Raw genomic sequence first — 27,272 nt, 5'->3', positions numbered from 1 at the left:
ACAAGAAGTTCTGTCTGGTATCTAGCCATGATTCTTCAAGCCTTTTGCTTTTCCTCCAGGGCAGCATCTGGAAGGCCATTGTCAACATGTCTAGGAAATCTGATGGGAAACTACTGGTCTCAAATCTGTAAAAAATTTTTGATGCTGTGGCGGAGACAGGTTTTTGTTGGTAGAAATATAGCATTCAAGCACTTAGGCTTTGCTACCAACAAGTGTCGACAACAAAGAAAAGAATTTGGGCTAGGTGGAGAATGCTGACCTTGCCTCCGTAGATATGGCTCAAATTCACTTTCAGCTATGACAGAGAGGATCTCAGGAGTATGTCAGATTGTCTGAAGCCTAAGGGATATGATTTTCTGTGACAAAAAGCTTTGAGCTCCAGCCTAGTTGTAGGGGAGCTAGGTAATACAGTGGATAACGTGCCAGGCCTAGAGTTAGGAAGACTCATTTTCCTGAGTTCAAATTTGGTCTTAAACACTAGCAAGTCACTTAAACTTGTTTGCCTCAGTTTCCTCATCTGTAAAATGAGCTGGAGAAGGAAATGGCAAACCACTCCTGTATCTTTGCCAAGAAAACCCCAAATGGGGTCCCAAAGAGTCAGACACAGCTGAAATGAGAACAATAACAATCAGTTGTCGAGGTTTAAAAGGAAAGATCTAAGCTTAGCCTAGGGATGCTGATTGACTTTTACTAGCCGAGTGTAGTGGCTTTGACAAAATGAACTATCAGCCCGCTCTTCTCGGGGAGAGATTTTTGACATTTTATCCTAGTATATATCCTACTATAAGTATATACTAGGAGATAAATATAAGTATATAATTTTATCCTGAAATAAGCCCTGAATCATTGGGAAAGTCCCAGCAGCGCTGTTGTACTGAATTAGTAATAGGCATGGTGAGCCCCATGGAACAATAGGCCCAGCAAGTAAGAGGCCCAGCAACCACAGAAGAGGACACCTAGGGACAGCAGAATAATGAAATCACCAGAAGACATTAGGGATCCTACAGCACTGGAGGTGGGAGTAGCCCCTTCACAAGTATTATCCACATGTGAGACCCTCATGGGTGATTATTCTCTTGGGATTCACTCTCACTACTGGTGGTACATCTATGGGAGAGTGCAGTGTAGGGTTGGGGAAAGACCCTCCACTGAAAAATCTTGCTTTGATAATTTCTTTAAATGCCTTTGTTTTTTAATTAATTGTATACTTTGAGCAGAGGAAAAAGATGCATTGCTGGTAACTTGGGCTATTGTTTTGAATAGATTTGGACCCATGGAGTATATTGAACTTGCTTGGGGAGGGGTGCAGTTCCAGGAATCTTACATGAAAAAAGGGGGTACCAAAGGTATTACACTGTTTTTTCTTTGGTTTCTGACTCTGACCTACTTTTCCAGTTTTAACTCACACTAATTCCCTTTATGCCTAGAATATCCTCCCACTCCTCCAACTACCCTGTTGAAAATAACCTGTTTTAAAGACACAGCTCCAGTGTGATCTCCTTGATCTCCAAAGTGAGACATAACTTTTCTTTCCTCAGACCTCACATAACCCTATTTTGCACCTCTCCCTTGTACTTAATTTTAAAATGCTTACATCATTACAATTCTCAATAGCACCTCCCACTTAAAGAAAACTCTATTATAACAGAGAAGTACGTTTAAGCAGAATAAACTGACACAATGACCATGTTTGACTTCATTGTACATTTGTAGTCTACCCGCTCTGTACTGAGAGGGAGGCATGTTTCATCAGTCCTCCTTTAAGGACTTAATATGTCCCAAAGAGATCATACAAATGGGAAAAGGACCCACATGTACAAAAAATATTTATAGCAACTCTTTCTGTAGTGGCAAAGAATTGGAAATTAAGGGGATGTTCATCAATTGGGGAATGGCTGAACAAGTTGTGGTATGTGAATGTAATGGAATGAGGAGCAGATGGACTTCAGAAAAACCTGGAAAGACTTATGTGAACTGATGATGAGTGAAGGGAGCAGAACCAGGAGAACATTGTACAGTTATAGACACTTTGCAAGATGACTAACTTTGATAGACTTGGCTCTTCTTGGCAATACAAGGTTCTAAGACAACTCCAAAAGGCTCATGATGGAAAAAGCTATCCATGTTCAGAGAAAGAAATATGGAGTCTGAATGCAGATTGAAGCAAACTATTTGCTCTCTCTTTTTTGTTTTGTTTCTTCTTTCTCGTAGTTTATTCCATTGGTTCTAATTCTTCTTTGCAACATGACTAATGTGAAAATGTTTAATGTGAATGTATATGTAGAGCCTATATTGGATTGCATGCTGTCTTGGGGAGGGGAAGAGAGGGAAGGAGAGAAAGGGGGAGAAAATTTGGAACTGAAAACTTGTGGAACTGAATTTTGTAAACTAAAAATAAATAAATTAATTTTTAAAAAGAACTTAATATGTATCACTGAGTATTATAGTCAGCTGTGTATATATATATCTTACTTCTCATTTAGATTATAAACTCCAGGAGAGCCGGTAACTTTGACATGTTGGAACTTTGTACCTCTCCAACAGTAGCACCATGGACAGGGCTCCTGATCTAGTAGGTGCTTAACAAATATTTAAGTATACACACATGCACACAAATACATATGTGTGTATACATACACACATGCACGCATATGAGCTCTATGAGAGTAGGGACTAAGTCTAATTCATCTTTGTACTCCCAATGCCTTGTCATGTATGTTTAATGAATTGAAGTTTATTCGATTTCAGCCAGTTTGTTCCTTTATGTTAAAATTATATCTCATTCTGGTCCCCCTGACACCCCCTCCTGCCCTCCCACACTGCTTCTAGTCAGCAGTATAAAATAATAATAGCAGGAAGTGAGATTGCAAAGGGGCACCTAGAAGTCATGTTTGTCCCAAAGATCAAAGGAGCATAATGTACAAACAGTATATTAACCAGAATTCACATCTGTAGAATATGTGCTAAATCAGGGCTTCCCCCAATTCTCCATCTAGGTCTTGCTGTCAGGGCCTTTTGGTCCTATGATATGTAAATCTCAGGTGAGTTGCAGACATCCACATTAAGACCAGCAGGAGTGTGTGGGGTGTTCAGAAACGCTAGCCCTCTGGTCCGAGGACTTGCTGAGCACTTTCAGGGGTGCTCGTCCACCTTCGATGGCCACCTGATTCACCCAGCCCTCACCTGGGGCTCTAAGAAGCCACAGCATGCACATGGCCACACTCTGGTAAAACCAGCTTGGCAGATGGGCTAAACTAGGTTGAGAGTAACTAACAAACCTCCAAAACCATTAGTGAGTTAGGGGGATGTCTACCCCAAACATGTGAAGACTTTCCCTGATGGAATAGGCAGAAGAGAATCATTTGTTCCAATAGCCATGAAGGTGGCTGAAGCAGGAACTGTGGAGTGCTTAGAGCTTGGTCAGACCTTGAAGATGCCAAAGTCATTCACTGCATCCTGGGCCGTCACCAGTTGTCTTGACTTTTGTCTTACCACTGGACTTCAATGACTCAGGAAGAGAGGGAAGCTGACGACTTTGTGTGATTCTGCCTCCCTTAAATGCAATTCACAAGCAAGTCAAGACATCATCCGTGATGTCATTGGTGAGTCTTCTTTGAAAACAAAGGACAAACAAGACCAGCAGAACATCAAATGGTGCTGATAATTTTGAGATGATGTCGATACGTTAACCTTAAATTTTACTGACAATTTGGCGATGACTTGGGTATGTTAATGAGCTAACCCCAAGGTGGCACAGGTAAGAGTCAGTCTGTTCCCTCACCCAAAACCTATGAAAATGAGACCTTAAACTCCTGAGCCCCCCACCCCGCCCCCTCAGCATTCTTCCACCTCAGTTGGGTCTATGCCTCTGAGGGCTCCCAACTCTACTCCATGTTTACACAAGTTACTTTCTACGACTTTCTCCCTCCTCATCCTCTCCTTTACTGCCTGCCTTCCTCCACCACCCCATCCCTGTCCCCATGCTATCTGCTTCTGTATCAACCACCCCCTTTCACTGCTTGTCTCTGTACTTTGTGCCATTTGCCCCAAAGCCTCTGTGCCTTATTAAAGTGATTGCAGCCTCACCTCCCACTGCTACTGTGGTTTTTCTTGGAGAGTACCTAAAGAACTGGGCATGCCTGCCCTATTTCATAATTCCATAAATTAGCAACTCACTTCTTTTCACTATTTCATCTCTGGAGAAAGCCCCAGCCATGTAAAAAGAGGTCACAGGATAATAGTAACATCATCTCTCTTTTAATGACTGGACATTGGTGTCAATAGAGGACTGAGTTGTAATAAACTCAATAAATCAAAGTGGCCTTGGGCTTCCTTTTTGGTCTCTGGTCAAATCTCCAGGTGGCTAGGTCACCAGTTGCAACCAGTCACCAGTTGATTTCTATGCAAATGAGAGGTTAAGTTTCCTTTCATGCCTCGAAACACAAGTGATTTAACAGGTAGAATGGGACCCAAGCTAGCTTTTGTTCTCAGAAACCCCATTTTCCCATGGGAAGTAGAGTTGAAGGGTCTTCTTCTCTAAGGTCTTTATCAAATGAGGTGGAAAAGCTCAGATAAATGGAGGGATTTAGATTAAGGGCTCACCCTTAGGGCCCGAATGAGGCCTTTCCCAGGGCACTTATGATGGGGTTTTTCTTTCATTCCTGAGTCTTTGTCTAATACCATAGACATAGAGGCAGCTAGGTGGCATAGTGAGTAGATGTGGAGTTAGGAACACTTGATTTCAAATCTCAATTCAGACATTTTTCCAACCTGTGCGACGGGCATATCACTTAACTTTGTCGTGCCTCAGGTTCCTCATTTGTAAAATGGTGGTTGGACTCAATGGTTTCCAAGTTCTCTTCTAGCTCTAAATCTATGACCACTGTCTATACAAAACAGGTTAACACTTCCTTACATAGTATTGATTGGTTTGTTCCCAGGATGGTCTGAGGGCAGGAACCATGGCTTCCTTCTACTAAAGTGTGGCCAAGCACGGTGGTAGGCATAAAGTGAGACTCAGTACTTTTAATTATTCATAGAAAGCAAAGGAGGCCATGGGGGTACCCCACCCTTGAGGCAACCTCAGCATTTTCTGCCTTGCCACCTGACCCAAGGCTACTCTATGAAGACGGAGAATCTGAAATGCCAAGTCTTTGTCGGTCCCAGTTTTGCTGCTCATTGGCCTGTTCCTCATTCTAGAAAAAAAAGGGTGGTGGGATGGATGATCTCTAATGTCCTTTTCAGTTCTAACATTCTATGACTTTAAATATGTGAAATATGTGAAAGCAGACCCTAACCTTTCTTTTTCACATGCCTTAGCTGCCATCTATGTGGCCAAATGAGCTTGAAAAACTGTACTGAACCAATCCAATCATAATAGTATGAAAAGCACTCTCCAGATGAACAGTGGCATTTTCCTTTGCTCCACCTTTAACCTCAGTCTTCCAGGTCCCCATGCTGACATGTACCCTAACTGGTACTCTATTTCAAGATTCATCTTATGGGATTCACTACATTTTCACTTTTTTTTTCCATCTCATTACAGGCTTTACCTGTGTTTCCTTCCCTGAGATCTATGCCATCTCATTGCTACCTGATTAGATCTGAGGAGAAAGCTTAGCTTATGTTTCATCTCACCTGCGGGAATTCTCGGCCTGTACCTTTCCCAGGCTTCTGCCAGTTGTACCTTCAGAAGTTGTAAGGGTACAGCAGAGCCGGGCTATTTGCCAAAGATGCTCATCATTGGCACTTGCCCTAGTTCCACAAAGACCACCCCAAATGGGTGTGTCTGGGAGGGAGGACCTTAGATCTTTACTAAAGGGTTATTGGAGGACACCCCATGTGTTCATGAGTAGCCCCAGTCATTCTCCATCTATAGGTTTACCTAAACTTTCTGAGCCTCAGACTTTAGATTTTGGCCCAATCAGATCCTGACTAGGAGTTCATTTATTTTGGGCCTTACAAATCTACGTAAAAAAGACAGCAGAAACAGCTGCATCAGGTGACAAGGGCACTGGTGGTTACCCTACCTTTACTGAGACTACTGTATGTTCCAGGTGATGGGCCCTCTAGGTCCCAGATCTAGGCAGAGGACCTCAGATCAGATCCTGGTTGTCACTCACTGTGACCTGTCTGACCTCAAGCAAGTTACAACAACCCTCAGGATGATTACGCAATTGTAAAATGAAGGATTCGTAGGACTGTAGGTTTAGAAGAGACCTAAGAGGCCATTTTTTTTATGGGTGAGGAAACTGAGGCACAGGGATGTTGTGACAAACTCGAGGTCACAGTGTTGGGGGCAGGATTTGAACCACACATTCCTGACTCCAAGTCCCATGCTCCATTGGCTCCGAGGACCCTTGGAACTCTAGAATGACACAGTTCTGATCACCACCTGCTCTTCAACAGGTCCTGCCTGTGAATGAGTTAATCTCTTCTCTAGCACGGCAGTGCATCAGCTCCCTTTGAAGCCTCCTGACCACATACACACTACCCAGATGCTGATGTACACAGAAAACACTGCTTTATTGACTGCATTTGCCAACACACTGAGGAATGCGAAGGTTTTCCATAAGCTATGGGCCGTGGTCCCCATGTGTATTTAAAGCATACACGGAATTTGAACATGATGGCAACGCTGGCAGACAGCGTTATCACAAGGCAACACAAACAGCATGCATTACATGGCCACACAGAACGAGTTGGGTACATTCTATTGCTTTAAGGATTGCCTAACATGGAAAATGTACAAAAAGGAGAAATAGGTCTTTGCATTAATGAAAAATACATTTTTTCTCTACAAAGGAATCTTTCTAATACAAGAAAATAAATATTGCAACATAAGCCAAAAATAATTTAAAATTGCTCTTTTCAATATATTTTCAATATTTCTCTTTTATATTAACAAATGGCACATCACTTTCTTTGAAACAAAGAAAACAGAAGGTTCTCCTCCTGTGACATTCATCATTTCCCATCACTGATGTGGAGCGGAATTTCTTTATGTTAAATGGAATAGTTGGTAGGAATTTCCTTAAAGAACAACCAAAGGTGACATCGTCCTGGTGACAATGCTAAGTCTCCTGGGGCTTCCCGGCTCAGGCCAAGGCCAATTTCCCGAGCAGGTCCTGAGGGTGCTCCCCAGAGCCCTGACTCACCTGTTCTCCAGACCCAACCCTTGGTAGCAGCTCAGTTAGGACCAAATGGCTCATTCTTCCTTGTGCTAGAAGGGATGCGGGAATTACAATCCCTGCCAGAACTCCTTCTCATAGGTGCAAACTGCTCTCCTAGACAGACAGATACGCAGCCAACCATTCTGTAGGAACCCCAGTCTAGGCCAACCATTCTGTAGGGACCCAAAAAAGGTTTTAAGGAAATTCTTGATAGGAGTGGGGTGGGTGGGTGGGGGGTGGGCCTAGGACACTGATTTTCACACAAAGTTAAATGAGCCTTCTACCGGCCCCTCTGACTCACATGGACATATAACCCCCCTCCACCATCTCTCCTCATTCTCCCCCCTTGAAACCTGGTGTGGCTTCTTAAAGGATACAAAGTCCTTTGTAGTGCAAACATTAACTCCTGCAGTTCATACACTATCTGAAAGTCAAAGCTCATTTAATAAAATAAACCATTCAAACCTCTTTTTTTTTAGTTCATCCCAAAATACATTTATAGTACAAAAAATATTTTCAAGTTTTTCTTGCCTGGGAGGAATATAGAGAAGAGGAGAGTGTGGGGGTAGGTACCAGCCTGAAAGTCCCCGGAGTGTTAAAATGGAACAACTTCCCCGGGGAAGGGGCGAGGGGCGTGTGTGTGTGTGTGTGTGTGTGTGTGTGTGTGTGTGTGTGTGAGAGAGATGGATTACATGACAGCAGGAGTATCAGCATCCCTCCCCGGCCAACGTGAATCATTGAAGGGAAGGGCCTGTAATAAACACTCACTTGAGTTTCTAGCAGGGACTAATGGCCATGGGAACTTCCACTTTCTGAGTAACGGGGTATTGGGGACCTTTTATTTAAAATTCAGATAAAAACCTATGTCCTCCTTTTCCCCTAGTGCCTTAATTTATTCCCGGATTCAACTTGTCTATGGGAAGGACATGTTCTGGTGAGACTCCCCCTACCACAATGAAGGGAAGACCAAGAGAACACAACATTCAACATAACAGCTGTCATGAGAGAGAGGGAGAAAGTTCGTCCCCATGCTCAGGGTCAAGAAACCAGCTTGGGGGTGGAAACAGTCGTGGAGGGTGATTTTAGAGGAGTTATATCCCCTTCCTTCTTGCTTACATGCTATTCAATTCTCTAAATGTTTTCTCTCATTTGATAACCTTATTCAGTTACGCAAGGCAAAATAGCTGGCTGGCTTCTAAGAACAAGGCCACGTCCTGGTTGATGCTCACTTTCCTCCTATGTGAGTTTGGCTGGGCAGGGCCTGAAGTGTGAACAAACCACTGTCTGTGTCCCTAGTACCTTAGGGAAGTGTGCCACCTACCTAAGGCATGGTACGAATCCTACGGTCTGGCCTGGATTCTCTCCTCACTTCTCTAGACTCCTCCGTCCATCAAGTTCTTAGGTTTCCAATACCTGAGTCTTCCAGATCCTCCAAGGAGAGAACTGGCGCTCAAACCTAACACCCCACTTCCCCTAGCCCCCCAAGCAGAGAAGCATCCTCTATCCCAGAGCACATATACACCACCACACAAGATCTAGGACATGCCCAAGAATCCTCCTCTGTACCCCACCTCCATCCCCTCCCCCACCAAACCCCAAACTACCTAGCTACTAATTTTGGTTGTTCTTTAAGTCTGTCCCTTTTGAGTGTCCGGTATGGGTCAGGCGAGAGATGAGGTTGCAGGCCAATGAAGCTGTGTACAGGAATTTGTGTGAGACGGTTTGCTAATCAGAGCTGAACTGAAGTACACGGAAGCAAGGTCCATTAAAAGGCAGCAGATTGATTATTGTCTTGACTCATTATACTAGAATACGGTACTAATGCCTACCAAGCCTGTTGAAGATAAAACTAAATCCTATTACTGTGTTTAACATTATCAGAACACACTGAACCTTCTGAATCCATTAATTCTCTCTCCTAGATTCCACAGAAGTTGGAGACCGATTTGCACACCAAAATTTGTCACCGTTGACCTTTTCCTCTTTTCTTTTTTTGGCTTTAAATAAAGACCCTTATGAAATTAACTGAAAGGCCAACAAATGTGCAGTCAATGCACACTCGGTGACAGGTTTGTAGCGAAGAGTCAGGATCTAACCGTGTTTCCAATCGATCATTACTCTCCTGGTTTGTGGGTGAACCACACGCCTGGGAACCAGGACCTTTCTTCGCTGGTTTCATCGTCAGTTTCTCCCCAACCTGTGAGTCTGAGAAAGTTCTGAATGGACTATGCCAAGCATCAGAAATCAAAATACCAGGGTCTGTACCATTCCAGTGGCAAAAGAAAGAAAGAAAGAAAGAAAGAAAAAAGCATCCTCTGCAGAAAACTTGGATTCTGATGCCTTGGTTACATGCTATGAACGTCACTTCTAACTCCTTTGTTGCCAAATAGATCCATTTCTAAAAAAAAAAAAAAAAAAAAAAAAAAAAGAAATCCAAGTGACCAATTTCTGGGTCCAGGCTGTGCTGCTGTGTTATTGTCAAAAGATTCTTTGGCATCCACAAAATTATTCAACTGATTCATTTGACATTTGCAAGGTTCTTGTTTGAAAAGTTCTGGTTTTGCCAGTTGAAGAAGTGTCCCAGGTGTAATTCTTAAAAATAAAAAAAATTAAAAAAAAAGTTTCACTGAATTTTGCGGTTGTTTCTGTTCCCTGAGCTGTCAATCACCCTGGGGTCACTCCAACCAAATACATTAGCGCAAATCAACTGTGACCTTGGAAGCCAGAACTGAAAGGATGGGGGTGGGTTAAGTGCAAACACAGAAACTTGCCTGACTCATAGGTATCATCACGGGTTTTTAAAAAACTTTTAAGGCTTAGAAGGGGCATTTCTATGCATGAAAATCTTCTAGGTTTTAGAATACTGACTTCAACGAATCAACCCTCCCCTTTCTATTTCCCCAAGGAGTTCGCAGGCTTGTAGGTAGGAGCATTTTTCCAAAAGAAAACTGAAGGAAGAAACTTGTCGTCTTAGTTAAGACTGGAAACCGCTACAAGGCCAACGATCTGATTTGCTTTCCAATGCGCAGGACAGGGACTACAAGGAGACTAGCTGTCACCTGTTCCAGGAAGGAGACTTTGCTTTTACAGTTAACGCATTCAAGTTTTAAATGTTTATTCTTTTCCTGTTTTGCAAAGTGAATGCCTTGACCTTTTCCTCCAGCCCCCTCCCTGGTCCCATTTGGCTAATGGATACACCTGAGTAAAAGTCTCTTGAAGCCAAGGGCTGGGAGCCCCGCCTGTGGGACGTATTTTCCCTCTGGGTAATTCCTATGGCCACTCAGGCACAGTGCTGGGAGGAAAGGGGTGGCTGGCCGAAGGGTTTGGCCCTCAGCCTTGGCATGGAAGCAGATTGAACTGGAAAAGGTGAGAGGAACAAATTGACAAGGCTTCTGTTAAAGGAGTGTTCTCCCCCACCCTTAAGTGCTTTCTTCAAATAAGCTCTTTGTGCTTTAGAAAAGTTAGTTCTGTATTAGGTTTCGCTTATTCTACTTCCTTGGGTGTTGGGGGGTGTTGCCTCGCTGCGGAGAGGGGTTCAGCTATACCCCTGGAACCTGACTCCTGACCCAGCCTTTGGACTGGGTGCTGAACCCTGGGCAAAGCAGGAAATGAGTTTACTTGTCTTTGCCTTGGAATAATGCCCATAAGACTGTCATCCCTGCAGAAACAATGGGTACTGGCAATATCAGACCTCTTGTTACTGATGCCTTGGGTGATCCCAGATGGGGCCAGGATCCCCAGTCCCTGAATGCCAGTGTCTGGCATTTTGCTTCATTGGGTTAAATTATTGAAGTTAAATTATTAAAAGGGATGACTCTTGTCACCCAGGTCAGGGGAGTGGAAGCTTTTATGTCCTATGTCCAGCATACAGAGAAAGACAACGGTGCTCAATTTTAAACTATAGATATAAAACAAATGAAAACTCCCACCCCACCAAGAATGGAACCCCTTTGTTATATGATACCAGGCAGAAATTGAAAATGGCAGTTGTAACTGGGTTTAGGCCTCTTAAGAACTGTCACAGTTGGTTATCTGGTTGAGTTAGGATGCCAAAACGCTCATTCTGACTACCTCCTCCTTTCCTGAATCCTTCTGGTTTAGCTGAACCCTGCCACTCCCTGGCTCGGAGTCAGAGTCGCTCATTTCTGCATCAGAGAAGTAGCCATCGGTCTCATTGTCAAAGTGCAAGGTGACCTTTGGCCTTTCCCCTGCTGGAGGTCTATTCATTGCCTCGGGCTTTGGATTCGGCAGCTTCCTAGTCTCTTTGCCCTCCTTTGGCAATCTGAACCTCACTACTGTTTTTGGACTCCCCAACGAGCCAGGCACTTGAATCGGGCTGTTAGTCTCAAGCAGCGGAGTTGCGTCTACAGTCTCCTTGTCCTCGTGTGGGGAGCTTCTTGAGCCCGCCAGGACATTGGAGTCATGGGTTTTGGGGCTGGGAGAGTGGTGAGAAGGTCCCCTTTTTGGAGTCTTCCGAACTTCCCCACTGGCTCCTTTGCGATCTGTAGGTATCCTGGTTGCCCCACGAGTGGCCTTGCTGTTCCCCGAGTCATGGTTCAAGGGTTTCATGGTGTGGTCTGTTGGGGCAGTCCGCTGGCCAGAGTCCTCTGGGTGGTCTGAGAGCAGGGAGCTGAGGCTGTCCCGAGGGACCTTCTTCTTATTCGTTGGCCTTGCTTTGCTCTGGGACTTCTTGGTGGAGTCACTGTGCTTGAAGGGAGACTTTAGGGAATGGTCCATCATGATACTCAACAGGGTCTCTTCATCCTGGAGCAGCTCCTCAGAGAGGAGCTCAGATGTGTTGTCCTCATGGTGCCCATTGTTCAGGGACCACTCACTCATGGCCATGTTCTCTGTAGTGATCTGCACCGACTGGGCCAACCAGCTGTTGAAGAAGGTCCCATCGATGGGGAAAGAGGTGGACAAGCCTGTGCGGGGAGAAAGAGAAAAGGGAAGTGAGACTTGAGTGGTGACATGTTGGGCGGCACAAAGCTTAGCCTGTCATATTCAGCGTGATAGGACCTCGGGCCCCCTTTAAGAAAACCTCTCTTCTGGGGGCTCATCAGTTGGGAAATGGGTGAACAAGTTATGACATATGAATCACTCCATTTAACCTGCTGCTCCTCCTGGTTCCCACCCCAGTGAACAAGATGGCCTCACACCAGGTACTCACTGCTATCTCCCTTCCTATCTTCCACCCCCCTGCCCCTGTACCCCTTTCCTGCCTCCTTTTGTGGACTGTCTCCCCCTTTCGGTTGTCAGCTCCTTGAAGGGACTGCCTTTTTATTAAATGTATCCCCAGTGCTTAGCACAATGTCTGGGGCATAGTAGACACTTAATAAATGTTTATTGGATTGGAATTGATTGAATGTGAATAAATACTATTGTGTTCTAAGGTATGAAAGAGATGGTTTGAGAGAAACCTGGAAAGGATGGTATGAATTGATACAGAGTGAAGTCAGGAGAACAGTTTATACAATGACAATATGGACTTACGGTGCCGTTTGAGATATACATGTGTGGTAAACATACATACATACATACATATATACACACAAACACACACATAAATATTTATATGAGCTTATTTTTCTTTCTCAATAGGGGCAGGGGAAAGGAAGAGAGGATTTTTTTGATTCAAAAAAATAAAATGTAAAGAAAAAAAAGAAAATCCTTCTTTCAAGGTTTAGTTTGTGGCCTACCTCCTTCTTTTCTGTCTAAACCCAGCCATGTTCACACCTCTCTACAGCACTTATTATCTGTACCAATGAGGCAGCAGGGTATGGAAAGATGTGGAATAAGGAAACTTGGTTTGAATCCTTGGCTCCAACATTTACTAAGCTACTTAACTTTGGGTTAGTTATTCAACTCTTCCAGACTCAGTTTCCTTACCTGCAAAATGCTAACAAAAACGGGAATCTTTTATGTTGAGAACAGTAAGAAGTCTTATCTTTAGGCGAGGGTAGAAGGGCAGGTGCTCACCCAAATCCCACATATCGTAGCTTCCTATTTTAACGCATCGTTCTCGGTCCACTAGGTGCTAATTCTCTTTTGTTTCTAGGCTGCTCAAGGATTAGGAGCACTGATGACAAATCTCCAGGGGCCATGCTCCAGTTAGAACTCTACCCTATTGCCTCCACACATCTACCTCCAGGGCTGCTGTGAGCAAAGGTCACTGTAAACATTTAAGTGTTTTAGAAAGGGGACTCATTATTTGGTTCTTATACTATCTGCTATGCTCAGATACCTTTTATTGTATCTCTGTGTTATTTCTCCAGCTAGATTTCCTGTGGGCTGGGATTGTGACTTTTACACACACACACACACACACACACACACACACACACACACCCTCTACCTCATTTGCCAAGGAAATGTTTAAAAATATTAAATTATTTTTTAAAGAAAAGCAAGTTTACTTTGTGGTAAGTCTGCATACCTTACCTTCTATCCTAAAGCTGCCTAGCACAGGTTTCGTTTCAGCCAAGGGGACATCTTTTCAGCCCGAGCCTAACTTCTGTTCTGGCTTACATTTTAACCACGGCAGAACTCTGGTGGCTCACTACCTGATGCAATTCTTACTGACTTCTTGTATGTACCCCTAGAACAGCTCCATACACTAAAAATCTCAGAGGGAATAGTTCTTCCATAAGGAATGGTTGGAAGTCCCTTCTCCCATAACTGGGATCTGCTTAAGAGATCAGCATTGAAGAGAAGTTCTCTTTGCCTGTTATACTGGGAGGATGGACATAAAACATTCTAAGGTATGCTTTATAGCACTCAAAGATGCAGCTCAGGTACCAGCTGCCACCGTCACTGCTGAGCCGACCTTGTCCCACCCATCTCTAGATTATTCTAGGAGGGAAAAAAATGGAACATTCTAAATGCAATTTCTTTCTCACATCCTCACAAAAGCATGGTTTGCTAATGTGATACTCAGAATGACAACATAGACAAGTCTTATCTCTCCAGGCAGTTAGTGGAGTGGGGAGTCTGGGTCAGCTGAATTCACTGACACTGTGCATTCTGAAGATTATACGGAAAGGGCTGTTACCATTTGCTTTTGTCTTCGTATTCTCAGCATTTAGCACAATGCCTGGCACACAGCAGGCGCTAACAAATGTTTGTGGGGACACACACACAAACACACACACACAGTCCCTCCTTTTAGAATATAACCTCCTTGAGCACAGGGACTGTTTCACTCTGTATCGTTAGCACCGAGCACAGGCAAACAGGTGCCTGATAAATATTGATTGATTGTAGTACAAAGCAGCAGCGCCTCTTCTGTGCTGTTTCCCTCCTCCTCTGAAGAACATCCTGACTTAGAGATGACCCAGTCAAAGCCACTCATTTTACAGACAGAGAAACTGAGATTCTTGGGGAAAGAGGCTTGTCCAAGGTTACAGAATCCTAGGGCTTATAAGAGACTTCTGAGGCCAGCTATTTCGACCTATACCAGACTGAGAACTCCCTTTATAGCTTTCCCCCCACAAGGTCTTTGCTTAAAGACCTAGAGTGAATGAGAACCCACAGTACAGCCCCTTTTTGAATCACAGTAATCCTCAGGAAATGTTACCTTACCTCAAGCTCCTTATCAGAGTCTTTGCTACTTCTACCCATAGCTGCTAGTTTTGACCTCTAAGTTCCTTCTAACAACTCTGTCAGGGCAGGGCACTTTGGATTTTGGCCCAGAGGGCCAAACTTGGACTAAGAGAATTAGTGGAGAAATAGATTCATCCTTGAAGTAAGGGACAGGTAGAGAGTGTCTGATCCCTGTCTGACGGCCCTTCAGATACTTGAAGCAGCAATCATGTCCCTCTTAAGGCTTCTCTTCTCTAGGCTAAACATCTTTAGTTCTTTGAACTGATCCTCCTCTGGCACATTCTTGGGGTCCTTCCTCATCCAGGTCCCCTTCGAGTGGAAGACTACCAACTTATCAATATCCTCAAAATGGAGCCCTCTCAATGGAACACAATATTCAAGGTGTGGCCCAGCCAGAGTATAGTGAGACTTATCACCATGCCCATTCTGGGCATTCTGCCTCTCTTAATGTGGCGTAAGATGCTGTCCACTTTTTTGCCTAACATATCAAGCTGCCCACCTCATCCTTTTCAGAAAATCTGTTCTATAGCCATGCAGCCCCCATCCTGTCCAGGTGAAAATGACTTTGTTAACCCCCAATGTAAGACATCACACTTAAGCTTAGTCAACTTCATCTTAACAGGATTTGGTTTACCTTTCTAGCTTATTGAGGGAGGTCTTTCTGGATCCTGACTCGGTCATCCAAAAGATTAAAAATTTGACAAGTATGTTAGCTGTGCCTTTATCAAAGCCATTGATAGAGGACCAAAGACGGATTCCCAGGGCGCTGAAATTCAAACCCAAGGCTTCTGACTCCAATCACACTTACTATTCCTTTCACTATATCACAAACAAAAGAGAAATCATATAATTTGGCCCCTCCCCTCTTCATTTGCAAACAGGGAAATGGAAGACAAGACGTGGCTTAGTTGAAAGAGAAAGTTGGTCTTGGAATCAGAGAGAGACCTAGTTTTAATTCTGCCTTGGCCATTTTCTAGTTCTGTAACAGTGCGCTAATTACTAAACCTTAAATTCTCCAGGCCTTGGTTTTTCTCATCTACAAATATATATAATGTATGAAAATTAACATAATAAGTAATACTCGTTCTACCTCCTTCAGAAGGTTGTTACTCTGTAAAAGCACCATAGAAAGGGCACCTAGTATCATTTCCAGTGTCTAGCAGAGTACTCTGCATACATGGGAGGTACTTATGTTTGCTTATTTAAAAACATTTTGCATGATGCATGAAATGTCTTTGAGTGAATGAACCCAAAGTGATGGTTCTCTAATAGTGGACCTCTAGTCAGTGGCGGGGAAGATACTCTTCGGGTCTGTGAGGCAGGACTGGCACTATACCCCTCAACCATCTTGTCTGCTTAGAGAAGATGCCTAGCCCTGCCCACAAGGGAATGAGGGAGAGGGAATTTATCTCGTAAATTTTCAGTGAGTAGAAGATTTTGCTTATTTGGCATGGCCGAGTCCAAACCATCTGAAAAAGAAACGAAAATTTCTACTGTGATGGAGGTTTTAAAATGATACCATTCTTCTCCCTTCAGATGGTAAAGGCTGGTCCAGGGCTACCGCAGGAGTGATCTGTCAGAATAGCACAGGGTCTCCGGTTATACCGCACCATGGATCCACATAAGCCCGGAGGGGAAGACCCTGGCCACAAGACGTAAGTACAAGGTAGACACTGTCCCTTGCCGCATCTGGCCAAATGTGAAATTCTGCATAAGAAATCTAGAAATCTATGTGTAATGGCATAGAGAACTGGGTGGGAGTACCAGTTAAACCAGTGGCTTGCTGCGTGACTTTGGGCAAAGACCATCTCCTCTCTGGGCCTCAGTTTCCCCATTCTGTAAAAATGAGTGAGCTGGCTGACTGCAAGGTCTTCAAGACTCTATATACTTTGGACAGCTATGATTCAGGTTATAAATTCTCTCCCAGCTCTGAGTCTCCATTCTCCGTTATTAGTTCTCAAGTTCTACGTTATATAGTACCTGCTGGCTCTAACAACTCTGTAATTCTAAGATTCTAACACCTTTTGTGCTTGAATTCCATGACACCAAATTGCCTGTTATTCTGGGGGTGTTGCCGAGGCACTGACCCCCTCTACCTGCTGATTGTCCTTTTCAGTCTTACTGGGTATAGCTCTGTACCTGACTCTGAAGAAGTCAGTGAGACACCTCCACCACCTCCCTTCAGAGTAAACCCACCTGCCCTCCCCAGGCCTCTCCTCTGACCTGACCACAAAGTCCCAACAGGATGGAGCTGGGAGTGGAGGATGCTTTCCTGTTGAGCTTGGCTCTTTCCCCAGGATGCTGGGCCTCTGACTGTAGTCTGGGGAGAAGGGACCGTCCTTGCATTATCCCAGTCCTGCAGCTCAGACCTGGTTTTTCCCTCTCGAGCTCCCTGATGCCCTCTCACCAGCTTCACGGTACACACATGTTGTGACCTGAAGGTGCAAACATGGGAGATGATGTGTTGGCATTCGGAGCCCGGAAAAAAAATAGGCTTGGTCAAAAGAGATTGCTAATAGGATGAAAGGCCTACAGTTCAGGGAAGAAGGGGCTCATTTGGGGCTCTACTTTGGCACTGGTCCCTGGCCTGTGTGGAATGGGCTGGTGTCTCTGGCCCCATTCCCAGGAGCTGATTCAGAATGGAGTGACTCAAAAAAACAGAAGACGCTCTTTCTCACTGCCCTTCATCTAGGATGGGATCACAGGATCACAGGAGACCCAACTGGGAAGTCAGGAGGACCTCAATTTGAGTCTTGACTCGAATACACACTGGCTCTGTGACCCTAGGGAAGTCACTTTACTTCTCAGGGTTCCGGGCAATTAAGACTTCATTAAGAGTTCCTCACACCAATGACATTAGAAGTCTAGTCCTTATCCATCCGATCAGGGGTACAGAGCCAGAAGGGGCCTCAGAGGTTATCTAGTCCGATCCTTATTTTACAGATGAGGAAACTGAGGCCCAGAGGGGGAAGTGATTTGCCCCACGTCACACAAGGTTCAAGTTCAGGTCCTCTGACTCCAGATTCTGTATTCTTTTTAATTGCACCAAAAAGTGGGGCACCCAACCTGTACCTTACCAAATGCTGTCCTATGATAAGAAATTTAGAAAAACAAAAAATAAAGAGACAGTCAGAGAGGAGTAACCGAAGCCATTCAGGACAAAGGCAGGTACCCAAACGCACCAAACTCCTCCTGGCTGAGCCTTGCTGCTGGATTTCTACATCTACCTTATTGCAAAAAGTAACAGTGAGGACTGGCCTATTGCTAGGCTAGCTGGACCCTAGCTGACAGAAGGGATTCCATGTTTAACCACCGACTGACCTGCCTACGTATGGGGAAGTTCCTATGTCCCCAATCTTGGTTTAGTCAACTATGTTAAGGAGAGCCCGGTATTTCTTGCCTAAACATAATCAGTTTAGCAAACTTCTAGTCCAGGTATGTAAGGTTAACAAACTTCCCTAATTACAACGTCCTTGGGGTTGATAAAATAGAGTGAGAGAGGAACACAGTCCAGACCACTTGCAAATGACTGCCCCAAGGTCTCCCTCTCACTTGGCCCCTGTGAATATGCTCAGCAACCACAATCAGATATAAAGGCAGAGACCTAGCATGCATCACACGGTATGCTGGTGGGTGGAATGGTAGGGCCGGGGAGACTCATGCTTGCATGTTGGTAACTAACTAGACTCATGATCTTTTGGGACCTCACCATCAATCTCCTCCTGATGCTGCTGTCTGAATGCTATCTCTCAGGAATAGATGATCAGTCTAGAGACATTCCTTTCTCACTGGGTGGCCTTTTGGGGTTGCCAGGCCCAAGAAATGAATGTATGTGAAAAAGTGAGACAGAGACAGAGAGAAAGAGAGACAGAGAGGTGACATGTGATGGTTTCATCACTCTAGCATCTTCTGTAAGACTGGTGATGTCTCCCTTGCCTGAGAGTCTGGCTCCTTCAGTGGGTCAAGACCACTTACCGAGCTGCCCCAGGACCAACTCATTGCCTGGCTTCATTTTCTCTTTCTTTTCAGGGCTCGTCTTCCTACTATCCCTTCCTTTCCATTTGGAGTCATTCTTCTTCCCCTTGCTTCTCTTCCCAGGTTGTTCTGTGTTAGACGGACATAGAAAGAGAGAGGGAAATAGTTACTCCAGCATGAACTTTCTAGGGGAGGGGCATGTCCAAATCATACTTCCTGTGATTTGGGTGCAACAGGGGATTGGGGAATCTAAGTTTTTCAGATCATCTGATTTAAAAAAGCTCTGCCCTAATCCACTCAACCAACATGTGTGATGTGCCTACTTACTGCGTGCAGAGTCCTCTGCTCCAGCTGTGGGAGATGCTAAGGGTCCCTAAACAGAGCCCAGTCTCTCAAGCCATTCTTTCCTCTTTGTTCCTTCCAGGTATCAGAGAGGGTTATAACTTCCACCTTCAGAGACAGGTCTGGCCATGGGACTTAGGGTCAAGGCCTCAGGAAGGGCTGAGGAATCCCTACCCTATGGTAACCTCGGATAGTTGTCCCAGAAGATAGGAGGGGGTCAGTACTACAGGCTAACTGCTCACAGGGGCTAAATGGGGAGGGATGATTTCCTACTGCTTAAAAACATCCCCAAGAGAGTCAAGGTTCATTTTAATCATGCCAGTATAAGTCCATAAATCTTCCTCGGCAACACTAAGATACGCTATATAGGACTCTTCCTAAAGGTGAACTTCAGCAGATTTCGCCTGAATACAGCACTGGGTCTGATTCTGCTTTGTACCAGTGCCAAACCAACAAAGCAGTTTAGCAAGCTCCCATGGTGGGTCCAGCTCTGTGTTCCATGAGGAAATGAGAGGGATAGGAGGCATGAAATTGAGACCTCTGTTTCTTAAGTGCTTATACACCATTGTGTGAGAATCAAATTAAAGAACAAGGAAACAAAATAAGGCAGCATCAAATCTACTGGTATATACGTCACACAGACAAGAAAGGCCAGGAGAGCTCAAAGGAGGAGACCACTCTGGCTCACGTTCTAGTTTTACTGATAATGAGTGAGATTTAGAGAGAGAGGAAGCTAAGGGGTGGGGGGCATTTGCTCTGTGTGTGCGCGTGTGTGTAATAGCATGAATGAATGAATGTGCAGAGACTTGTGCAAGTGTGGTGCGTTGGGAGACTAGTAAGAGAGAGATAAAGTAGGCAAGGTAGCCTAGCACCATGGAGGGCCTGGGATGGGAGGCTGAGTTGGCACCTGATAATGATGTGAAGATACCTGAGTAGGGGAATTTTACAATAAAGTATATGACATATGGACATGTCATATCAGCTGTGAAGTCTTCTTTTTCCGCCCTTATTTCGATGTAAACCAAGAGAGTGCTCAGTTCCCTTTATCCTGAATAACAGGGAAAATAGCCAATTACTCTGAGAAATTTCATACAGTTCTCCCCATAGGCACTCCCAGGGCTGGTGCAACAATCAGGGGGGAAATCAGCCAAGTTTCTGGACCGGTGGGAAGTGTTGATACAGGTAGGAAACACACCTCCTGGGTATGGGGGAAAAAGGCATGTCTGAGTGTAGAGTCATCCTAACCCAACCCGCAATCGGTGACATCTGAAGCTGAAAGAAGTAGGTCCTTTGTGAGTTTCCCTACTCCTAAGAGAGCTTTGAGCCTGAAGGTTGGAGACTTTCTAAGTCAGGGGTTTTTAACCTGGAGTCTACAAGCTTGTTTAAAAATACTTTGATAACTGTATTTTGTAACCTTGTGTATTTTATTTTATGCATTATATATTATAGAGACTGGAATATTCCTCTGGAAAAAGGGCTAGTGAGAGCTGGAGGAAGTTGCAGGTGGAGTGGTGGAAGGAGGCCGGAGAACTGCAAGGTGCTGACCATACCTGCTGGGACTCCTGGAGGGTTTTGGGAGGGTGACATTGTGGAGCCAGAGCTGATACCTCCTGCTATGGGATGGCTGACTCCTGAGTGAATGAGGTTATGCAGGGATAGCTCAATGGTGGGTGTCAATGTCTTTCATTAGTTCTATTTGGTTTTTTCCTTGAGTTTTTGAACAATATGCTTGCAAGGGGAGTTTGTAGCAACATGTGCCAGGGGATGGCAAACAGTGAACCTCGTATAACTTCCCTGGCATGGACGATGAGGCAAGCAAGTAAAAACGACCCTACTCCCCCACCCCCAACTGTCCACGGGTTTTTTTGTGTCCCATCCCTTTCCCTTTCCACACCTAAATTTCTTTACCTTGAAAGCATAAGTAAGACTACAACAGAGCGGCTGTGAAGCACCATATACAGATGTTAACTATGTCAATGAACAAAGAAACGCGAGTTATTGTTGCTTTTGATACTTCACAGGTCGAACTCAGGATGATGTTTCAATCAGGAAAGACTATTATGCACACTCTGGTATTGCACCAAATGCTTTCAGGAAGTATGAAATAATTAGACGTCGGACGGCAACCCCTCTACCTTCTTGCTACCATCTCTGTCAAGGGATGAATTCCACCTGCCCTGAGTCTTCACTGGCTCACTACTGAGGCCTTTGTTCTGGCACTGACACAAACTGATGACTAATTCACACAGCTGAGCTATACCTTGGTCTTGGCCTTTAAAGGGAAGGTCAGACATGGGACCCATGGAGAGGGAATTACGAATAGGTATGAATTCTGTTCCAAGGAGTGATCATGCATTTTATAGGGAACCAAGGGTCAGAAGCAGAACAGTCTCTGATGACCTTTGGCATATCAGCTCTTTGAGGGCCAGAACCGCACCTTGCCTATATTTATCTTTCCTGGGACTGTGTTGCACAAACTACAAACAGGGGGTATCTTTGCCAATTGGTCCCCTGACAGAGAAAGAGAGAGAAGTGGGGGAAGAGAAATAGAGGGGGGGAAGATAAATAGAGAGGAGGAAAAGAGAGAGAGAGAAAAAGCGGGAGAAGGGGAGAGGGAGAAACAGGGAGAGGGAGAGAGGGAGGGAGAGGGAGAGAGAAGGGGAGAGGGAGAGAGAGGTGGGGAGAGGGAAAGAGGGAGGGAGGGAGAGGGAGAGAGGGAGGGAGAGGGAGAGAGAAGGGGAGAGGGAGAGAGGGAGGGAGAGGGAGAGAGCGGGGGGGGGGGGGGGAGAGGGAGAGAGAGCGCGCCTGAGGTTGGCTAAAGGAGGAGGGTGCCCTCTTCTCCATCCTCACCATCAGTTCAACTGCATTCTTGCTAAATCTAAAATGTTAAATGCTGCAAGTAAAGCCAAGGATAAATCCTACTTTCTTACAACAGATACTTCTGAGATACTATGCTCATAAAGACAAACCCTACTTTCTCCAACACTAAACAGATGCTGCACTATGCTTGCTTTGAACATGACAAAACCTTGGGGTATTACTTTCTCTCTCTGGGCCTCAGTTTCCTCATCTGTGAAGTGCTAGGGTTGGACTATATGATCTCTAAGCTTCCTTTTGGCTCAAAATCTGTAATCCTCTTGAGAACATCTGGCGCCTTTTTGGGGGGGTTGGATGGGGGAGGGTGACTTTGTTTAGAAAGTCACATGAGATGGAGGCTGGCTCTTAGGCCCACTCTCTGGGGAATCTCTGAAGGCCCAAAAGAGGTCCCTCTGCAGAGGGTGAACCCTAAGAATAATCAAAGTTTTTGTAGCTGTTGGAAGAAGCAGACTTTATAGTCAACTCTACTCAGGTTAAAGCTCTTTGTTTTTCTTTGCTTTGCCAGGCCCATCTAAGAGAAAGCTGACAGACTCGGTGCTTGTTTTGTTTAGTCTTTTTTTTTTTAAAACCCAGTATTTCAATGACATTAAATTTTTAAAAAGAGACTCCCCACCTCCAAACTTCCTGTGAGTATTAGAGGAGAAAGTCTAAGTAGAGGCCAGGTCAGCCCTGGGATTTTCTCTTTTCAGAGACCTAGGCTTGTATGACAATCTCATGAAGTCCCTCCTGTGAGGGATTGAAATGGGCTAAGGATGGGCTGACAGATGACTTCCCCTCCTCACCCCCTAGCTCCTGGCCCTTGCTCTCCCTTCCCTCCTCTTCACCCAGGCTCTTTTCTGGCCTCCTCAGGTGAAGCCCCTCCGACAGGGGCCTTCTCTCACTGCCGGCTCATGCCTCTGATCCAGGCTATGTGAATTTCGTTTGGATCAGGGTGGGTGAAGGTCCTCTGCAACCTCTTCAGGTAATTCCCATAGGTGGAGGAGGGAGGGGACCAATATTCTCATCGAACATCTATAGGGAATCAAAGTCAACTCAAGGCTTTTGGAAGTGAAAACTCCCTCCAGAGACTTCAATTCAGATATTTACTATGCTGGGTGCTGTGGGAAAGGCAAAGACAAATATTCTCGCTGGCTTCTGCTGTTGAATGAATTGGGAGGCAGAGCTATTATGAGAAGCAGTGCCCTCAGACCCTCTGTTTTCCCAGAACAGCCTCACCGGCATCTTTCTTAAAACTCTTGGCCCTTCCTAAACCATTAAGCTAATTCCTCCACACTAGAAATTCACCTAGTTCATGCGCAGATAAAGACATGACTTTGCTTGGACAAATGTTCACCTCCTCTGAAGGAAGAGCAGGATACAGGCTAGTGGGGCTGAGAATGTACTGCCCAGTCTGATGGAAGCTTGCAGGCTGTCTTGTGGGAGGATAGCTCCACTTAAAAAGAAGGGGTAACTTTGGCCTGTTCCAAAGAGGCTAACTCAGGAGGCAAAGTGGATTACAAAAGGTGAGGAGGGCGTGCATTTCCTACACTGGAGAGAGCCTATGCAAAAGCTGGGGAGATGGAATATTGTGTGTTGAGGAACAGCAAGAGAACCGTGTTGGTTGGCCTGTGGAGTGTGGGAAGGGGAGCAGGATTCAGTAAGCCTGGCAAGATCGTTTGGAGCCAAGTTGTGAGGGACTATCCTGACTCTAGGTCTGTTTGTGGGATGTGAAACCCCCTTATTCTATACACAGATCCAGAAATGATGAGATCATGACGATGTGAAAGGGCAATCCCAATAGTTAATGGTTTCTTCGAATGCTCGGGAGTCCTAACACCTTGGCACGATGCAGCTGATCATAATAACATAGTCAAATAGTGCCAATCAGGCTGAATGATCTCATAATGGGAGCAGTCAAGCCACCACCTTACCGAGGGCCTCCCAACTAGGCCTTCGTCATTAATGAGCACGGCCAAGTCCCCCGGGGCTGAGTGAGGTTTGGAAGGAGACCTGGGAGAGGGGAAACTCCAGCTCAAGGTGAGGGAACAGCCCGCGTGTTTCCACAGCTCCAGCCTGACAACCGCAAAGGATTTTTCTCTGCTTTGGATAGGCAGAAGAAAGAGTAGCCTGCCTGCCATGTGAGTCTTTGGGATTGTGAGGGGTGTGGGTGGGGAAGGAGTTTCTGGTCCAAGAGGCACAGACTGGAGGGGAAGGTGTTAGGCTGCCCATCCCAAGCAAGGTGTGGGGTGTCAGATGGGAAATTTTTAATGGAAGGGATGCTTTTCACTAAAGTCAGGTAAGATTTTCCCACTGCCTCTAAGATAAAGCCCAACTCTTTTTTTTTGAGGGGGGAAGGCAAGGCAATTGGGGTTAAGTGACTTGCCCAAGGTCACACAGCTAGTGTGTCAAGTGTCTGAGGCCACATTTGAACTCAGGTCCTCCTGACTGCAGGGCCCGTGCTCTACTCACAAGTCCAACTCTTTCAGCGTGGCCTCTATAAGCTGCCCTCAACCTACCTTTCCAACCTTATCTTCCACCACTCTCCTATGTGAACTATCTGTTCCAGCCAGGCTGGTTTTCTCCCAGTCACCCCCCTACACCCACACTCACTGTCATAGCTTCGAACCTTTGATCAGAGTGTCTGTCTCGCCCAGGAGAGAGCCGGTGTGGTGGAGCCCAATGGACTTGGATTTGCAGTTATATTACCATGGACAAGACACCAAGTCTCGGTTTCCTTTCCTATAAAATGGGGATACTTTTACCTGTTGTAAGTTTACCTCAGAGTTCTCATGAGAAACAAATGGGGATATGTTTCTAAATTCAGTGCAAACTTTAAAGGGCTTTACAAATATTAGTTGTCAACACCGCTCTTATTACACACCACTCTCTTACTCCCTAGTTGTTTTCTCCGTGTGTCTTGTCTTCCGGACCAGACTGTGAGCTCCGTTATGGCAGGGCCTGTTTCCCTTCATCCATCATTGCCCTATGACCTGCACCCACCCTCCTCATCACTTAGTCTGGCCCCACTGGAATTGGTAAGTAAAGGCCCTGAGAAGAGAAGTTAAATGAGAGAAGATCAAGAAGTTCTGCAGATGTGGTGGAGTAGGGATGGTTCCGAAGAGGCAGAAGAAGAGGGCAGAAGAAGGGGCACTGGCTTTGTGGTCAGAGGCTCTGGATTCCAATCCTTTCTGACTTAACTCCTTGTATATCCTTGGGCACAATGCTTAATCTCTCTAGACCTCGGTTTTTTTGGTCTGTAAAATGGGGTGGTTGGATTAGATGACCTCAAACGCTCCTTCCAGTTTAATTTAAATTTATGGTCCCATGTCTTAGAATTATGTAATGTTAGAGGAGGAAGGGCCCTCAGGTCATCTGGTCCCACCCCTTTTATTGGAAAGGACTTACCCAAGGTCTCACATCCACTTAGTAGAAGAGTCTGGACTCCATTAACTGAGGTCTCCTGACTACCAGTACTGAGCTGATGTCACAGGGCCTTTCAAGACCCATTTCTTAATCCACCCACTCGAATCTCACTTTTCATAGGACGGTGCTGGTTTGCTCTCTCATGTGATCAGGTGCCCCAACACAACCAGCTCCTATTGAAGCTTGCTCCTTCACTGGCAAAGGACAGGCCTCAGCTGTCTCTCGGGGGATACCCACCTTGACTCTGCTCTACTCAGACCAGGTGATACCCCTCAGGGCAGAAGTTTCCTCCACCTCCACTTTGCAGATGAGGAAACTGAGGCAAAGGTGGTAAAAGCTGCAAAGAGGCCAGGTTAGCCGTGATGTGAACTTCCTAACAATTAAAGCTGTCCAGATGCGCAAGGGCTTGCCTTGGGAGGTGGTGGGTTCTCCCTCACTTCAAGCAGAAGCTGAATGACTGCCCCCTTTGAGGTGGGCTGCAGTAGGTATATTTCTTTTGGGACATGGTTTGGACTAGGTGGCTGCTGAAGACCTTCCAGCTTTGCTGTGGTATATTCATAGTCGATAACGACAGCTATAGAATGAGTGGCTTCTACCTCTTCCAGAGGCCCCCAAACACCTCCTCTTCTCCCAGCCTCTGGCTGATGACTCAAATTCCTCTATTAAAGTTCTATTGCTTTGTGTCAGGGTATTTAACAGAGGGGCACCGGGTAAAATGGAAATCCCTTAGGGGAGGGATAAACAAGCTGGACTGAATTAGCCCACCCCCCATGCCTCAGTTCCCCTGCATGTAAAATGTGTGTGATGCTTCTACTCTCTCTTCTCTCAGGGCAGTGGGTAGAATTAAAAGGCTGTGCTTTGCAGAAGGTGGAAAGTGCTGAGGTCAGCTGTCCCGTTCTCAGCCTTCCTAACCTAGGCCACAAACAACTTCCCCTAATGGCTCCCTCTTTCCAGCTTCCATGTGGTCCCTGGAAAGTCTGCCCTATTAAAGCAGTCTCCTATGGGACGCTGCCCTTCCCCCAAACTCCCCTCCTCAACCCCCACCCCTTCCCCCGCCTGCTTTTCCCAGGGAACCGGGAGGGTGGTCTGCTTTAGCGCCAGTATCATCTAACTCCCCCTATGTACGTGGCTTTCCGACTCAACAAGTCAGAGGGAAGCTTTGTGAAAGAACACTCCGTCCCCAACAGCTCGGAGACAAGCCCTCCCCCTCCCCTTCTCCCCCACCTCCCCCTCTGCCCATGTGACCCAGCTTGATCTGGGTCCAGACCACAAACACAACAACTGCTCGAGTTGCTGGCCAAGGGGCCAGATGCTGGAAAAGGGCTCTGCAACTCTCAGCTTATGGGGCTGAGCTGCGGTGTGGGGAAGGGGTGGGGGCACCCAGGCTTCTGGAGACCCGCAGCTCCCTCCCTCCCTCGCTGGCTGGCTGGCTGTTGCTGCATTTCAGGCTTATTAATAATAAAGACAATGATAATAATTAGCAAGAGTATGAGCCAAGTCTGACTCCCAGACTCAAAGAATTTTGGAGCAGGATGGGAGGGACTAGGGTATAAGTCGGGCCAGCAGTATCTGAAGGACAATATAACCAAATCCCAAAGACTGACTGGGCGGGTTGTTTTCTGTCAGGGGCACCGGGGCTGGGGCTCACTGGGCTATAAACAACTCAAGCTGTCAGAGCCCAAAGAACATGGCAGCCAGAAGCCAAAACATTAATGCTTAACCTTTGATTCTCTCCCAAGCCTGAGGCAAATCGGTCCCGGTGCCAGGACAACTGTTCCTCCAGTTTGCCAGCCCAGATGTGCCCACTGGCCCTCTGTTCCGAACTGCTCTGAGTGTGCCATCTGAATCCGGATGGGAGGAGACAGACCGAGGAAGGGAAAGTGGAGACAGAGTCATGTACCC

The 27,272-nt window shown here is 45.7% G+C and overlaps 1 protein-coding gene across 2 annotated transcripts in view; it reads right to left on the bottom strand.

Annotated features, from left to right (window-relative positions):
* Positions 1 to 9,587: 9,587 nt before the first annotated feature.
* Positions 9,588 to 27,272, bottom strand: part of JADE2 (jade family PHD finger 2) — a 180,228-nt gene continuing 162,543 nt past the window's right edge. For both annotated transcript variants that reach the window (XM_036750294.1, XM_036750295.1), the window contains exons 11-12: positions 18,750 to 18,878; positions 9,588 to 12,097 (exon numbers count right to left, since the gene is read on the bottom strand). In XM_036750294.1, coding sequence (XP_036606189.1) covers positions 11,214 to 12,097; positions 18,750 to 18,878 — 1,013 coding nt within the window. In that variant the 3' untranslated portion in view covers positions 9,588 to 11,213. The remainder of the gene's footprint in view (positions 12,098 to 18,749; positions 18,879 to 27,272) is intronic.

Source organism: Trichosurus vulpecula, chromosome 3 (genome assembly GCF_011100635.1).
Source record: "Trichosurus vulpecula isolate mTriVul1 chromosome 3, mTriVul1.pri, whole genome shotgun sequence".
In the NCBI taxonomy this organism is placed as follows: domain Eukaryota; kingdom Metazoa; phylum Chordata; class Mammalia; order Diprotodontia; family Phalangeridae; genus Trichosurus; species Trichosurus vulpecula.
The sequence above is the reverse complement of the archived record's forward strand: the minus strand, read 5'-3'. Positions and strand labels throughout refer to the sequence as shown.